General features: G+C 45.2%; 1 protein-coding gene across 1 annotated transcript in view; it reads right to left on the reverse strand.

Annotated features, from left to right (window-relative positions):
- The window catches only part of rev3l (REV3 like, DNA directed polymerase zeta catalytic subunit), a 76,648-nt gene that overhangs the window by 40,907 nt on the left and 19,330 nt on the right, over positions 1-16,411 (reverse strand). Inside the window, exons 2-6 of the mRNA XM_069684632.1 lie at positions 6,158-6,347; positions 5,951-6,025; positions 4,349-4,509; positions 1,531-1,672; positions 1,133-1,227 (exon numbers count right to left, since the gene is read on the reverse strand). Of these exons, the coding sequence (XP_069540733.1) occupies positions 1,133-1,227; positions 1,531-1,672; positions 4,349-4,509; positions 5,951-6,025; positions 6,158-6,347 (663 nt within the window). The remainder of the gene's footprint in view (positions 1-1,132; positions 1,228-1,530; positions 1,673-4,348; positions 4,510-5,950; positions 6,026-6,157; positions 6,348-16,411) is intronic.

Raw genomic sequence — 16,411 nt, forward strand, 5'->3', positions numbered from 1 at the left:
GATCTGAACACACGGTCGCTTCTCAAGCTGCTAACTGGACTGTAAACAATGCAGCGCACGGAGAAGGAAGTCTTGGCAGAAGGTCCTTATTGCTAAACACTGGCTACACAGGAATGCCCGACATGTTCACCGTGGCTCCCAGAGGCTGTATTGTAACTCATCAGTGACAGCCGATGGTTTCTGAGATTGAGTCTTGTTCAGCTCAGCTTGGAACCAGTATTTTTTAAATGGCCACCAACCACCGGCGTTCTGTTTAAGCGGCGGAGCACCTGTCCATCTCCCTTCGTTGAGTTGTATGTTTAATGTATCTAGCAATCAGACAAAGAAAATGTGGCTTACTGCAGCTGTATGAACCTAAAATAATCACATAATGCAGTGAATACATTTGTTGAAAGGATGCTGAAATAACTACATCACGACGCAGATTTGTTGGACGTCTTCCTGCTCTGTCAGGTCTGTCTGCAAGACAAGGCAAGCAAACAACTTTGGATTCACTATTTTTGATGCAACCATGGGAGGACAGAATCTCAATACTGTTAGACTTGCAAAACACTGGGTCGTACAGATCGCTCCCTTGTATTGAAAAAATATGATCCAGGGTTATTCAGGAGTGATTAGTATTATATATCTGTGCCATTCCTAGTAGTCTACAATAAAAATAAACCTTAACATTAAAAACAGGACAAAGAGGCCAGAGACACGGTCACTACATCGTGACGTTTAAGCACATTCTGCAGAAAGATGCATTAACACACAGAAGCAACAGTATCTGCTCTAAGTGTGCATGGCTTTGTCAGGTAGCACTATCTGCTTTATACGTCTTTGTCAATGCAGTGAAACATCCCTCTTTACTGGATAATCTCCTCCCCTCTCTGCTCCTCTGTGACGAGAGGTGACAGGTCAGCTCCACTGTGTTTATGTTCAGGGCTGCTAATGGACTCGATGTGTGGAGAACGTCAGACGGAGCTCCTGTGGTCTATCAAACATCCCAGCCAAACGTGCTGCTGCACCTTCAGCGCTGATGTTTCAGCAGACGACCTTTCACCTGTTCTGTCTCTATCCTACAGCTGTCAGAGTGCGCTACAATACCGGCAAAGACAGGTGGAGGACTGGTTGTCGTCAGTGATCTTACTTTCGATTTCCTGCCGGTTGAGGACGTCTACAGCAACGGCATCAACCTCCAGCTCGCAGGTGCTCTGCTTCTCCACCTCGTCCAGGACCAGGGAGCTGCAGGCAGACAGGAAGAACACAAACATGTAATGTATTAAAAGACTTTAAGATGTACCTTGTTTCTTTTACAGTAAATTCTTCTGTAGTTTGTCTGAAAGATTCATTTTTTAATGTATGAAGACAATAGAAAGTTTGAGTGCTTCAATGCATGAGGTCCAAATGACAAACAAGAGAGGGATGGACCTGAGACTCTAAAATGAAAACTGTGTCTTGCACAATAAGTAGTATTCTCTGTACTCCGTGAGGACATTCAATGAGAGAAAGAGCTAAAGCAGCAGAGGCTGTGTGAGTGAGACTCACCAGGGTATGGCGTTCACCTCCCAGCGGACAAACGTGCCCCCCAGGGTGCTGTCGTTGAGCTTGGAGGTGCAGGGGCTCTTCCAGGGACTGACGCGGGGACGACTGCTGGGAGTTTGTCTGTCTGGGACTGCTGCGGCGTCTTCTGGAAAAAACACAGAACCCATTTAAGAAATATATACATGTTTGTGGAGACAGACTGCAGTAGAAACTTCATTCCACGTGTGGAAATATTAACCATATATGTTCCTGTAAAACAAAACATTAAAGTCTGCGATCGTGTTGGCTGTGATCGATCAGTGTGCTCTCTCTCTTTGTTTACTTCAGGGAGTTTTCCCACGTGGAAAATTCTGACCAATCAGAGAGCAGTTTCCTCGCTCATCAATACTTTTGGTCCGCTGGTAAAAGCTGCCGTGTGAACACAAACCAAACTCGAGGCAAAATGTAACATTGTAACAACTTGGATCAAACAAATGGACTTGAGGAGTGAAAGCGCCCTCAGTCAGCACGTGCACAGAAGTTAGTGGCAGCTTCGCTCGTTGTCATGAAGCCCAGCAGAAGAGCATCAGAGAGACACTGATTTTTAACATGAAACTGCTTATTCAGTGTTTTACAGGTTTAAATAAATGGGTCTGTTTGTTTGGGAAAGAGGAGACCTCTGCAGCCAGTCAGCTCAGAGTAAAACCTCGTGAATGATTAACATGGAAGGAATTCTAACCTAAAAACAATCTGAGCACGGACAAACAAGCTAGCAGTGGCTCAGACTGCAGACTTACAGACCTCGTGCATCCATCGAGCATCTGAGAGACCCACAGGCGTTAACATGAGACTGCTTCATTCAGTGTTTTCAGTCTATTGTTTATTTGTCTTGTTTGATACAGCTCCTGGTAAAACAGAAGTGAACCATGCTGTTGCTCCTACATTTCTCTGTGGACAAAGACACAACTAACTGTCAGAAGTGCCTGACAAAATTCACTCTGGTCTTACTGATCGGCTGCGTTACTTGTTACAATTGTTTCGTCATGAGTCATTTCAAAGACACCTGTATGTTTGACAGTTAAACTGTTTGGAGTGTTCGAGCTGTGGACTTTAAAACACTTTAAGCCTTCTTTTCATCTTAAAGTGGCCTCTTTTAACAGTCCAGCCTCCTTTATCATTCTCCCACTTGATCCCAGATTAAGAATGTGCTTTCAAGTTTAAGCTGGAGGGGAGAAGGAAATGTAAACAGGTGTAGCCATTATTGGGGTATATTAGTTTCTTTGTAGTACGGGACACTGGAGCCCTCTTTCCATTGATTGCATCATTGTAGAGGTGGATCAAACATGGGAGCGCTGCTTTTGTCGGAGGAGAGTCGAGCGTGAGGATTTTGCAAAAAGAACTTTATTAAAATCAAGCGGGGGAATTTCCTGCCCTGAACCATTCATGTCCTCACACTCGGAGGAGGCTCTTTGGGAGTGTGGGGAGAGGGGTCTGATCAGCAGTGATGAGCAGGTACTGGTCTGAGGTTTGGACTAAGCTGGGATCAAACGGAGCTGGCAATCAAGGGTTTAGTCTCCATCAGGAGGAAGTAGAGTTGGGCTTGTGATGGTCCGGTTCAAACAGGATCTGAGGAGGAAGCCGTCTGTGTGCCGCTCCCATTGCGAGGCTCGATGACAGCTGGGGTCGCTACCTGAGCCGTAAACCCCATTATACGTGTGTTAGAGGCTCTGCTAGCCAGTGGTGGCTGATACACTGATTCTTATCATGAAACTGCCGATTAAATCACTGTGTCGGTTTGTTTTGGCGTGGAGGATAAAGGTTCATTTTGAGACTTTGTAGCCTAAAGTTTACAGCCTGCCGCGCTGCTGCTCCTGCATTTTCCTGTGACGTAGCTAAAGAACAAATGCATCCTTTAAATCAACAACTTCAAGGGGGCGGCCCGAGTGTCCCTATAAAGCTGCGTACACAGTTGCTAAAATTAGACAACATCAGGAAAAGCGCTCCCAATATTTTGTTTACATTTCACAAAGTGACACAAGCGCCTTGCGGTGCGTCAGCCTTAGGAGTCGGAGTGTTTGAAGGCAGAACCTGGAGAAGATGCAATTCTCCTGGGAGTCTGTGTATCATCTCTCTGCAGGGCTGACAGAGCACCAAAGAGCTCTGCTCGATTGGAGCTCCAGCAAACACAAGAGAGCGAGACCTGTGAGACTGCAAAGTTCCTGATGCCAACACTCAATATCAGCTCGATCTTGTTCTGTAATCACACCTCCTGACTCAGGTTTTCTCCTGTTTCTGTAGAAGCTTCTTGGCTGATAGATGTAATTTTTGCCTCCTTGGGAAGCAGCAATGAAAAGAACAAAATCAACAAAAAGGACCAGAGAGAGGGGTAAGGAAAAGAGGGAGAAGTCAGTGCAAATAGGAGAGAAAAAGAAGTGGGAATATGCAAGAGCAAAAGTCGGGACAGGGCTACATCAGAGATGAAAACAGAGAGAGCTTTCAAAGACACCAGAGCCATCCAGAGATTGGGGGAACAGTGCACTTTGACCTTTTCTTTGCCCACATTGACCAGCAGAGACAATTACACAGTGCGTGTGTCCTGTGTGGCAGCAGAAGGAGGTCACTTACTCAACAGCATGGGGGCTAATCTAAATACCGCCCCAAAGATAGAGGATGTAAAGAGTGAGGAAAACCCTTTAAAACAGCTTAAAAGACTAAATTAAAGCAAGAAAATATGAGCTTGGGATCTGTGAAGGAAAATAAAACACCTGGCTAAAAGAAGAAGAAAAACAAATGATCTTTCCTGAGTGAAATGGTTGAGCTGCGATCCCTCTCTGTCTCTTACCTGTTTTCGTGCTCCTGCGGAACTTGACGGCCCCCAGGTTGACCATGTTCATGCCGTACAGGTTGTAGTCTATGAAGAGCTGCAGCAGGTAGGGGATGTGGCCCTCGTGAGGCTGGTAACTCTTGTTCATCACTGCTCCGCTTTGTAACAGCTCACACACCCTACGACAAACACAGTTTATAATAAATCTGCTGCTTTGGGGACAAAAAGACACTTGCTGATTAGAGATAATTACACAAATTAGACAGTCATTTTCTCAGCTTCACGATACAAAATGTTTCTGGTATAACTGAAAGGGTGTGATGTAGCGGGATGAGTCGCCTCTCCATGTGAGATCAAGAGGTTTTGACTGTTACAAGTTGCAGTTACCACACATTGATTAAGAGGTGGGAAGGTTTCCTCACTCTGGGATCTTTGTTTTGCATTGTTTTTGCAATAATCTGCTACAATGACTGGACTTCCTGGATTGTCTCACCTCAAACAGCACGACCCTGCATGGTGAAAGCTCACATCTTTAAAACCACACAGCTTGAAACGCGAGATAATCAAGAGTCAAAGGGAGTCCGTCACTTTCTCAGAGTTGACAGACTTCATATTTCTTTGCATCTATTTGTGATGTGCTCTCAGAAACGTCCTCAGAGCCACAGAAGACATTACACAAGTGTCTTTAAATGTCAGCTTGATTTTGACATCTAAAAATCAGTGAATGTGATGCATGTTGAGTGTCCACGCAGAAGAACCAGTTTTCCAGAGCCATCTCCGACCACAGTACACCTTATATTTCAAGTGAGTACAAGGTAGATCGAGATGAATGGGGATCAGTTCACTGTGTGAATGTTTAAACTCTGTCCTGGAGTCATGTTTCCCCTTTAAAGGTCAGAGCAGCCTGCTGACTGACTGACACACTGATCAGAGACGAGGAGCTGAGGAGGGAAGCAACACCTGCCACTCGCATCCCCTCTTTTTTTGTCCTTTCCTCTTGCTGTCCTTCTCCCTAAATCTCTCTTCATTGCTCTCTGTCAGGTTCCCTCTTTGCATTGCACCCTCTCTCCTCCTCAGTCTGCATTTTCCCTTTCTTCACCTCTCTCTCCTCTCTTTCCCCGATCTCATCGTTATATGTCCTCCTCTCAGCTTCTTCCTGTAACTCTTCCTTCTCTCTCTCCCTCTGTGTGAGTCACTCTCTCTCTCTCTGCCGAGCACAGACTCAGCAGCACCGCTCCACTCACAGCGTCACTAACGCTGATTGCTCTGGCAAATATTTCACAGTCTTACTGTGTGCTCCCACACACACACACACACACACACACACACACACACACACACACACACACACACACACACACACACACACACACACACACACACACACACACACACACACACACACACACACACACACACACACACACACACACACACACACACACACACACACACACACACACACGATCAATTTGTACAACTGAAAACACAGCGATCGATTTCAGTTTAGTGAGCTGGCGGAGTCATGCGCACGCAGTCTGGCTTTCAGTAACATCAAACAGCTGCAGCTCGGGATGAGCCCTGTTCACACTAAGCAGCATCGATCTGCAGTAACCTTACCTTTTGACCATGTGAGGATTGAACAGGTAGATCTTCATAAAGTGCTTCTCCTTAGCGTGGTAGCCATAGAACGGCCTGCAGGACGAGAGCCAGGATAGAATTATGATTACATATAAACCTTGATCACTTATCATATAGATGTATACATTTTAAAAGGCTTTTGTGTGCATGTTTCGCACTGCTGTTTCTCTTTTCTGAGTCACTTACATGCCAGACACCAGCACCACCTTGAAAACGTGCTGGGTGTTGGAGGCGGGGTTTCCCATGGCAACATTGAGGGCCCTGTCGATGCTGAAGGCCACCTGCCGCAGGTAGCGCTCAGGCTGCTGGCTGTAGCCATCGTATGGGACGTAGATGTAGGGGAACACGCCATGGAGGTGGAGACACGTCTTCTGACCTGCAACACAACAACAGTAACAAATCCATTTAAAATCAGGCTTATATTCAAAGCTCACGCTCTGGTGTCTAATGAGAGTTAACTGTAACACAACACAAAGGAGACAACATACAGTGGAACAGTCTTTAACACATGAGCTGAGCAGCAGATGTGACTTCTTCTTTTACAGACTCCATCTAATCTACCCACAGCGTGTGACTGAGATGGATGTAGTCTGCTGCAGGTCCAGTAACCTTCCTCCCCTCCACTCTGTGACCAATCACTGCAAGGCAACACAGACGGATGAGGTCAACAACGAGTCTGTGATGCCGTGATTCATGATAAACACTCACACGGTGTGAAAGCAGCCCATTAGCTTAATAACTGAGCAGGAACAGAGAGGAAGAGCGTCGCTGGGGATTGTGGGAGGAGCGCAGAGGATTGAGGCCGATGTAAAGTGAGGTCAGCCGGTGCAGAGAGAGGGAGATACAGTATTTATATCAGGGGGCGGAGTCCCGTCATCACTCACAGACAGACACGCACGCAGCTGTGAGTCATCTGAGGTGAGCTGTGCTGCAGACAGCACGCTCCGGTTCAGTCCTCGCCTGTGGTTATCATCCCTGCCAGAGCTTCTATCTGCTGCAGGACCTTCAATGTGTTTAATCTGGCTACATGAGGGATAATAACAGCAGTGTACAAATGAAGACAACAGAGAATGAGGGCACTGAGGTTCACAGAGATCTCCACTTATCTTGCATCAATGTCAGACAGTTGGACAGGAGGAGGCAGTGTGGAGCAGGAGCTCGACTTGTGCCCGGACCTGTCTGCACATGCCCAGAGTCATGCCTACCTTCCCAGCTCTCATCACAGCTTTAGGGGAGGAAGGGGAAGGAGGGTTCTGGCACTGCTCCTTTAGACAAACACACACACACACACACACACACACACACACACAGCCACACACACACAGCCACACACACAGCTTGCCAATTCTCCATGCTATACTGTGATAGATGCTGCGCGTCGCGGTCCTGCATGATTGTTGAGATTGCTGGACCCAAAGTGGAGCTTCCAAAAGAGGGAGAAATATTCCCAGCACCTCTCTTCTGCACACCGATACATGTGACTGCCTCCACACGAGGGGAGGGGGAGGGGGCGAGGGAAGGGGGGGTGATGCAAGATGAGATGTGGTGCTGAAAGGCAATGAGCTCCTCAGAGCACACTGTGTGTTAGACTGAATCAGACGTGTACTGTATAAGAGCATAGAGGAGGACGCGTATGTCACAGCTCCCTTTGGGAGACAGTGGTATCTAGACTGGTGTGCGTGTGCGCGTGTGCATGTGTGTGTAAGGGGTGTCTTGGGGGTCAAAAAAATTCATCTAATTAATTACAAGCTATGCAATTAATTGATCGCAATTAATCGCATATATCAATGATTTCTGTGAGAAGAACATCACATGTAGACCTCCACACTCTAACTGTACTCTTTTCTTCACTGTATTAAGTTTTAATTCACAATCTACTTTAATCTGATCACTTAGCTTTTCTTCAGTCCCCCCAACACACCTGTACCTCTGCTCTCTGCACAGCTGCTGGCCCCGCCCCCTCTATCTGTCTGTCTCTCTGTCTGCTTTGTAAACTGTCTTCATCAGTAGTCTGTAACAGAAGTTACATATTTTCTCTCGCAATTCAAAACAGCATGTGAGGCGCGTGTGAGCGAGGGACGTTATTAATGACGTAGCGATCAAAACGATCGATCGATCGTTACCAAATGACATCTGCACCTTTAATAAGCTTTATAAACAGCGACAATCAATGTATTTACAGTAGGGACGTACGGAGATACACAGTAGGAATTTTTACATTGTGTAACAGAACTGCATATGATTGTGTGTGGACAGAGAGTCCACATGTTGGACCCTCTTTTACTGTGTGAGTAGTGAGGAGTAAACTGGTCCCGATGTTGTTTATTTGGTTGCCATGACTTCACGTGTGATTGATGTCCTGTGACTCCTGTCACTGTTTCAGTGCTCTTCCTCGACGAGGAGAGCGGGCGAACGACCGTTCATCTGGAGCGGACATTTCCAAGAAATCATTTAATTGCAACTTCAGGACACGTGATAGAAATCTGAAGCAGCGGCGGAAACACTGAAGCTAGTGCAAGAAGTGAGGTGAGTGACTGTGAATGATGATTGGTCGATTTCAGCGAAAGCAAGGATCTATGTAGAAACCTGCAGCTGTTCTGATCGGCCCGTCAGAGGAGACCTTTTTAAAAATGTCATTCTGGAGAACACGCAACTACGCAGTTTTCACTTTTTCACTGTGAACAATAAACACCCAAACATGTGAAACCCACGAAAATATGAGAATATCCATCTAAAGATACGGCCCCTTCAAGAGAGGTAGGCAAAACGATGGACAGCTGGTCCTATCTGATCATTTAGAGGCAGCTTCTGTTGAAAATGTTCACAGTGCATGTCATGTCATGGTTATAATGTTACACTCGTACATCCTTGATTCTGACAACATGAGAGGTGGTGAAGCCCTGGAACTCTCCGCCATATCTGCGCAATGTGCAATGCATCCATTTTAAAAGCGAAAGTTAACCGGGGATGAAGGGATCGTGACCAAACAGTTAATTGAAAAATATTACACATCGTGGTGCAGCAGTCAGTGAGATGCAGAGAGACAGCGGGATCAGCCAGTCCCTGTCTAGTCTGGAGTGTGTATTTGTGTGTCTCAGCTGTACAATGCCAAGGTGTGTGTTTGTGTTTGTGTGTGCAAGTGTGTGTATGTGTGTCAAATGTGAGCCACAAAGGCTGGCAGCCACTCAGGATGTGAGGGAGCGGTGAGGACGGCACGCGTCTGCCTGTCTTCAGCCTGGACTCTCTCCCTCCCTCTCTCTCTCTCTCTCTGACACACACACACAGTAACACACACAACGAGCAGCCAATGCCGGCTGCTGCTGCAGTTGCTAGGTAACGGCAATGCAAAAGCCCCTGACAGACAGCGGGAGGGATAAACAAGTGATTCTTTCCACCCAGCTGGTTGGACCACAGAGAGAGACGGAGAGAGAAAGTGTGTGTCTGAGAATCAAAGACGGGCAGGAAGAGCAGACAGAGAGGGAAATAATGATAATGAGAGAGAAAGTGTGTGTGTGTGTGTGTGTGTGTGTGTGTGTGTGTGTAGCTGTGTCAGAACATAAAAGACAGTGTGTACATGTTTGGATGCCTGAGAGAAGATGTTAGAGAGAGAAAGTAAGCAGGAGAAGCTGAAGCAGAGAGCACAGACAGAATTAACCCCTGCTGCTTTACTGTGATGGTCTAACACTGTTTAGACAGTGTCAGTTTTTTGGTTATCCTTCATATTATTAAGATTGTGTTGAGTAAAGTTCTATAGTCACAGTGTCCCTTTAATGAATCGCATACGACCCAGACGTCAGATAACATGTTTCTTAAAGGTTCTGTGAGGAGTTTTTATCTGGTTATGAGACAGCAATTAATACAGATGCCTCTCTATGACAACAAAAGCAAAAGAGAACATCTGGAGCAAGGTTGATCATTTCTATGTAGCTGTTTTAAACGCCCGTCACCATTCCTAACGTACAGCCCTCAGACAGGAAGTGTCTTTGTTTACATTTTCCATGGAAAATATTCACGTGTGATACGTCTGACTGTTAAAAGGGAGCAGGGGGAGATCTTTTTTTTTTTTTTTTTAAGATTATTTTTGTGGCCTTTGGCTTTATTTGTAGGACAGCTGAAGATAGACGGGAAATGTTGGGAGTAGAGAATGGGAGATGACATGCACCAAATGATCGGCAGACCGGGAGTCGAGCCTGCGATCAGTGCGACGAGGACTGTGGCCTCTGTACACGGAGCGCCTGCTCTACCGACTGAGCTAAAAAGTGCCCCAGAGGGAGATCTTTGAGAAGCAAACACTACTTACGGGTGTTCAGGACAAGATCAGCAAAGGGATAAGATGGACCACTTTTTCATACAGGCTGACATAGTGCAGACAAAGTTGCTTTAAAATGTTAATAAAATTTGGAGACCTACACATTTTGGATGCAGGACTCCAACCCTAAAACATCAGACAGATGGGTTTGCTGTACAGATTTGTCCAGAATGATATGAGGAAAATCTACAATGTGCGACAACATTGTTCAATATTCTGATGGCAATACGAGGGGCTGTAAATAAACAAATACAAGGCATCTTTCTACGATACCTGTTTGTAAAACTTTAGCCCTTTTCCTACTGGTCAAAACACCCGCTAACACCCGCTAACATTTGGCTTTTTTGCTGAGTGGGAAAGGCTACAATCTGCATTCAGACCCGGGTCAAATGACAGTAGACCCTGGTAATTATTGCCTCGGCTCAGATCGGCATTGATGGGAACACCAAACTCAGGTCGACAGGCTAATCTCTGCCCCCTCTCAGCACAATGCTATGCTCCATCTGTAACTTCTGCGACTCCTTGTCATCTCAGGTACAAATTCCGCCCGTCTCCGTCCAAGCAACGCTTGAACATTGTTCCGTCCACGCGCTAATTTTAGTGGGAAAGGGGTATTTATCTCTCCTTAATACAAAATAGTCCCAAATAGGAGAAGAGCTGTTCCTTTTTACCACAGGGTCTTCATCAACCACATGTTCCTCTCTCCTACCTCAGCCCTCGTGCTATCTAACCTCACAGTCAGCGCCAAATTGACAGCAATTAATTAGAGGGATGCTGATGGCTAGCTGGGGCTAGCTGGGGCTGCATCTGATTGGCTAATCAATGATGTAAAATAGCCAACAAGTGAGTAAGAGAGATGTCAATCAATGTGTTTATCAACATTCACACATAGCCCTGAGAAGACAGAGCACTGACTATGAGAAACATCCTCATGTTAAGAACTATGTACCATATTTATATAGACAGTAGGAGATTAGTGTGCTTTGATTCTTCATCACGATGACTAGGCGGCTGTCTGACAGCCTCACTGACCCAGAGGTGGTGGTGTGGGGCTGCTACGACTCCAGCTGCTGAGTCATGGAGCGGCCCTGCAGATTAACATGAGGAGGTCAGGGGTGGGAAAACAAGAGACTGAGGGAGGGACTTGGCAGAGTGGACCTCCTCCCCACAGAGATAAAGCCCTGAAGCTCTCACAGCCCCTCCCTCCCTCTCTCATTCACAAATCCTCCAGTGGGAAGTCATCATGTGGCCGGGGAATAGAGTAAAAACACACACCAGTGGACTGGAACACATGCTGAAACAAGCTGGTAAATAGGAAATAAACAGAGCTGATTGCAGAACTTGTTGATTTGGTTCAAGCTGCAAAAGCTCATCCATGACACAAGCAGTACTTGGACACACATTGAAAAATTCCCACCTGAAAGCAGCCATTGAAACTGCTCCTACCGGAGATCCGCATGCTGTAATCATGCTCAAAATGCCTTATGGATGGCCTCAACTTCAACATGAGCAACATGCAGTTATCTAAAGACATCATGAGGATTATATTTATGAATTGGCACTTGGTGATGCTGAGTATCCTCAATCTAAAACTGTATATTTAAAGAGCCAAAAATACAAGGGTTTTTTTTAACGTGAGTGCATTGAGTTTATTTTTCCTCTTTTTCTCACAGAGGTTTGGTGGAGCAGCCAGACTCTCCTTTAGTCAGACAGACAGCTGCCAGAGGGAGGAGTGGAAGAAGATGTTAATAAAACTAGTGTTGGTATTAATTAAAAAAGCCCAGGGAGAGAGGTTTCAAATGTGGGCCTCAGTGCTCCCGCTGCCTGCAGAGGGAGCGTCACACATGCAGAACATGTGCACACTGCTCGCATTCAAGGTGATGTTGGGAACGGTGAGAAAACACTGACTCAAACATCTTTAACCTGTCAGGCCCTTCATTTAACTGCCAGAATATGAATCTAAATCTACAGAATGAGGAAGGAAAAAGGAAAACACACAACACAAACAGTTTAGAGAGGTGATGGAATAAAGAGCCAGTAATCCAACAAAACACACAGAAATCAAACACACACACAAGCAGAGTCAGTGTCTAGCTCGCTTCACTGAGCAGCCTGGCAGAGAGCCACAGAGAGGAGACAGACAGACAGAGAGAGGAGGTCTGGAGGAGGAGAGAAAGAGGCAGAGGGATGCTGGCATGGATTGAAATCTAAATATTTCAGACTCCTGAAAAAGATTTGTTGTGATTTTCTGTTGAAGAACACAAAGACACACCTTGTTTACTCTCTTATTTCACGCCAGATAAGAAGACTGACTTTATAAGTGTTATTTGGCTCGTGTTCACTTGTGATTTGAATTGTCTTGTTTCCAGATAAAATCCACGTTCAATTCATTTCCCTTTGTTAAACACAGACAGATAAAAAAATATGAAAGATATACTGATATCCATATCAGCAACAAAAACTCGGTGTCGGTCTGGCTTTACTAACAGCTATCCATAAACTAACTCATGACAAAGGCTAACCTGCCACTCCCTAACATGAAGCTAACTTATTGGCATGTGAAGCAGATAAGTTTAAATTGTGTGTTGGTAATTATTGTTATTTCTTCATAAGTTGAATGCAGGGCATCATATGGTTTTGTTAGCTAACCTTAGCTTGCTAGCTTACACTGATGAATTGCTAGCCACTTAAGAGGAGCAATTCTCCCCTGAAAAACCCACTGTACAACTTTCTCCAGATTTGACTGGCAAACAGCTCGTGGTTTCACCCATTCTACATTCCTACAACACCCAGCATGCATTGCGCCCCTCCCTCTGAAAGGAACGGCCCAGCGAGAGACGCTGGAGTGAACTACTACCGTTTTCCAGTCAAGGACATTGATCGCTGCAGGCAATGGCTCAGAGCGATACAGAATCCAAAATTCATCGAGAATATACCGATGGATCGTTTAAAATATCTTCAGGTCTGCAGTCTACATTTCAAACTGATTTTGAAAGAGACACGACGTCGAAGGCGGGAATGAGATTGAGGAAGTGTAGTTTAGCAAGCTCCCTGGCCTCCACCAGACGACACGGCGGTTTTCCAGGGCCCATTGTAATAATAGCATTAACTCCCCATAATAGCATGATGGGACTTAGGTTTTCAACCTTTCAAACCTCGGCAAACTGGCCCTTTAAAAGGAGCAAAATGCCGTTGGAGTGAGTAAAGTCTGCTAATCCCTGCAGACTCTCTGGGCTGATCTGGGTTGCTAACTTGCTAACCAGAAAATGCAAATCACTTGATCAGCTAACATTACCTAGCAATCAACTCAAGATCCATGCACTATAGCTAAGTCAAAGCTAGCTGGCTACCTTACGTTGCTAACTAACTGACTGACAAACACAAAAGAATATCTGAGTGAATATGTCCCTTGTGTTACTTAACAAGCCAAGAGATCCCTGATGCTAATGTATTAGGACAAGTGTTGATTTAAGCAAACAATAAACAATTCCATGTTACAAAGCACATGTGTGCAATGATGCCGCTCAATCACATTCAGTCTTATATACGGCATGTCAGTGTTCTGGCCGATGCACAGGATGCTGATTTGTACTTACAAGATGCCAGCTTTAGCAACTGGATGCTTATTACACTTCACTTAGCAGCCTGTCAATAATAACTACTACTTTCTGAAAACTCCACCTAGTATTTTTGTAGGTAAGAACTGCTTATTAGCACTGCAGTGACTACTGATGGACCACAGCTATATTTATGGAGAACCCAATAAGGAACAATCCTGTCTCCGATATTGGCGGTGGGCTAGAAAACACGCAGCCAGACAAACACAAATACCCACCACCCACACTAAATCCTTCAGCCTGTCTGTGAAACTGGATGTGCTTGTGCAAATGTTTAAATATAGTCAGTTCCAATCTGAAATAACTAACACCAACATTAACAATAACTAACACTGCATGATGAGACCAGCCAATCAATACGTCCTCTGCCAGGGGAGCAACGCTGGCACCAACCTCCATGTTCCCTACCTCTGTTTTAATGACTTAATTGCTGGCGGTGTGTTTGGATCCCTCCATGATGTCCGGGTCATTTCACATCGATTCGACTAATTGTTAGTGTAGTACAGCTTCTGTGTCAAGAGTAAGCTTTCGTACACACTGGATTATAAACGAATAGTTTAAGCAGAGGTACACACATTCAAAGAATGAACAGAGTATGAGTGTGTCTGAGGGGGAGAGCAGAATGAGTGTAGTGAAATGAGGAGGAGTGACGAGAGGAGGGGGACAGCCCTTTAAAGCTCACTCTTTCTAATGGATTCACTCCCATCATCTGCTCCTTAAATTAACTGCTGGAGAGGAGAGAGATGACGGGGCACACAGATGAGCAGTCTGTGTGTGAATGAGAGAGCTGAAGAGGACTTTATGCTCCCTGCTTTCTAAACTAATTACACAGAGCAGCATCGTGTGCTCGACTTCTTGTGAAGGAGTCAGGGTGTTAAAGTCCGACCGTGCTGGGAGAGCTGACATGTTGCCAAACACTTTTTTCTTTTAGTTTATCATGAAAAAATTGGGACAATTAAAAATTCTTCATCCAGGTACATGATTTACTTAAAAACGGTGGTGAAGTGACAAACGATGAACTGAAAAAAAAAAGGTCAAAGCTTTGTTTTGAAGAGTCAAGTGAGAGTCACCAGACTGAATCATAGTTGGGGTCCAGTCCTCGCATGCATCTTAAGCAAACATGATGCAAAAGCTGTCTGCAGAGAACTCCTCTGCCGAGACAAAGTGCAGCAACGTCCTCCTCTCTTCTCTACATCTGCACCTCACCACTTTAACACCTGAACACATGACAGAAATCACTTACACAACATAAACTGTAAAGCGGGAATCAGTAAACTCTGCTCTAAACAGCAGTCCCTCATCCCTCGCACTCTTCCCCATGTATAAACAGCAGCTCTGGTGCATTTAAACAAGCTCCATCAGTGCTTCAGCTGGCCGGACTTCACATAAAGCCGGATGAAACACCGACGATTGCATCTCAAGTGCTGTGCTCTCCACTGAGCGGACAAAACAAAGGAAGCATTTAGATATCAGTGCCATTAAAATGAAATCACCATACACCAACCATTCCCAATCAACATGAAAACCAAACACTTCCTGCAGCTGTTTCATATTAAAAGCCTGTCAGCAGCCAACCACCAATACTTATATACACATACATACAGGACTTTACAGAAAGAAGAGCCGTACAGGATATGAGTTTGGCCTTTAAATGTCATTTTCTCATCACTTAAAAGGCTTAAAATGTAAGTTAATTCTTGACCTGAAACAGCAGGTACAAAAGAACTTTCACTTTGGGTAATTTACCAGCAATTTAGTAGTAGTTCTGGAGCTTTCCATAATAATAAATAAGAAGGTGGAGCTTGTCAAATTCCCATTGGACCATGTTGAAATAGTAATTAAATCTTGATCTTGATGATTCCTTCCTGTGCCAGAAGGAAAAATGACCAGCAGCATATTTCCGTCTTAGATAAAGTGTCATTACACCAACAAAGCTTCCCTCCGAGGAAGAGGGAGTCTGAGTGTGGACTGACTTTGTGGGTGTCCCTCTCTGTGACTGGGCTTTGTTAACGGGACTAATAGGTGGTCCCTCCCGTCTGCTGCACAGCCAGGGGGGTCCTGGCAGGGTGCCTGAGCAACAAGCCAGGGGCCCAGGAGAGATGACGTCCCAGCCTTGTTATTCCTAAACAAGCTGGAGGACTTCCTGCATAGCTCCCGTGCACAGTATGTAAAGGGTTATTTTGGTATGTTTTAAACCTGGGCCCAATTCTGAGATGTTCTATGACTTATGGGCTTGTAAGTTATAGTATTACACCAGTAGACTTCTTCAGCCAGCAGCAGTGAAACTGTCTGTAATGTCTGCAGGGTAATCGTGCAGGGCAAATGCACCAGATAAAAGGACGTCCACTAAATATGCTCTGTTTTGCCACCCACAGGCTCATATTGTTAAACCTTAAAGTAATAATCTCAAAGATTTTCTTGTAAATAAATGTCTGTTAAGTCACTAGTCATCTATCGCCGCATGAGGTAACACAATGGTGACTGAGCCTGTGGCCCGCTGATGAAAGCCTTTGC

The sequence above is a fragment of the Semicossyphus pulcher genome, unplaced genomic scaffold (genome assembly GCF_022749685.1).
Source record: "Semicossyphus pulcher isolate SPU_LCO1_2020_fin unplaced genomic scaffold, fSemPul1.0.p SCAF_11, whole genome shotgun sequence".
Classification (NCBI taxonomy): Eukaryota; Metazoa; Chordata; class Actinopteri; order Labriformes; family Labridae; genus Semicossyphus; species Semicossyphus pulcher.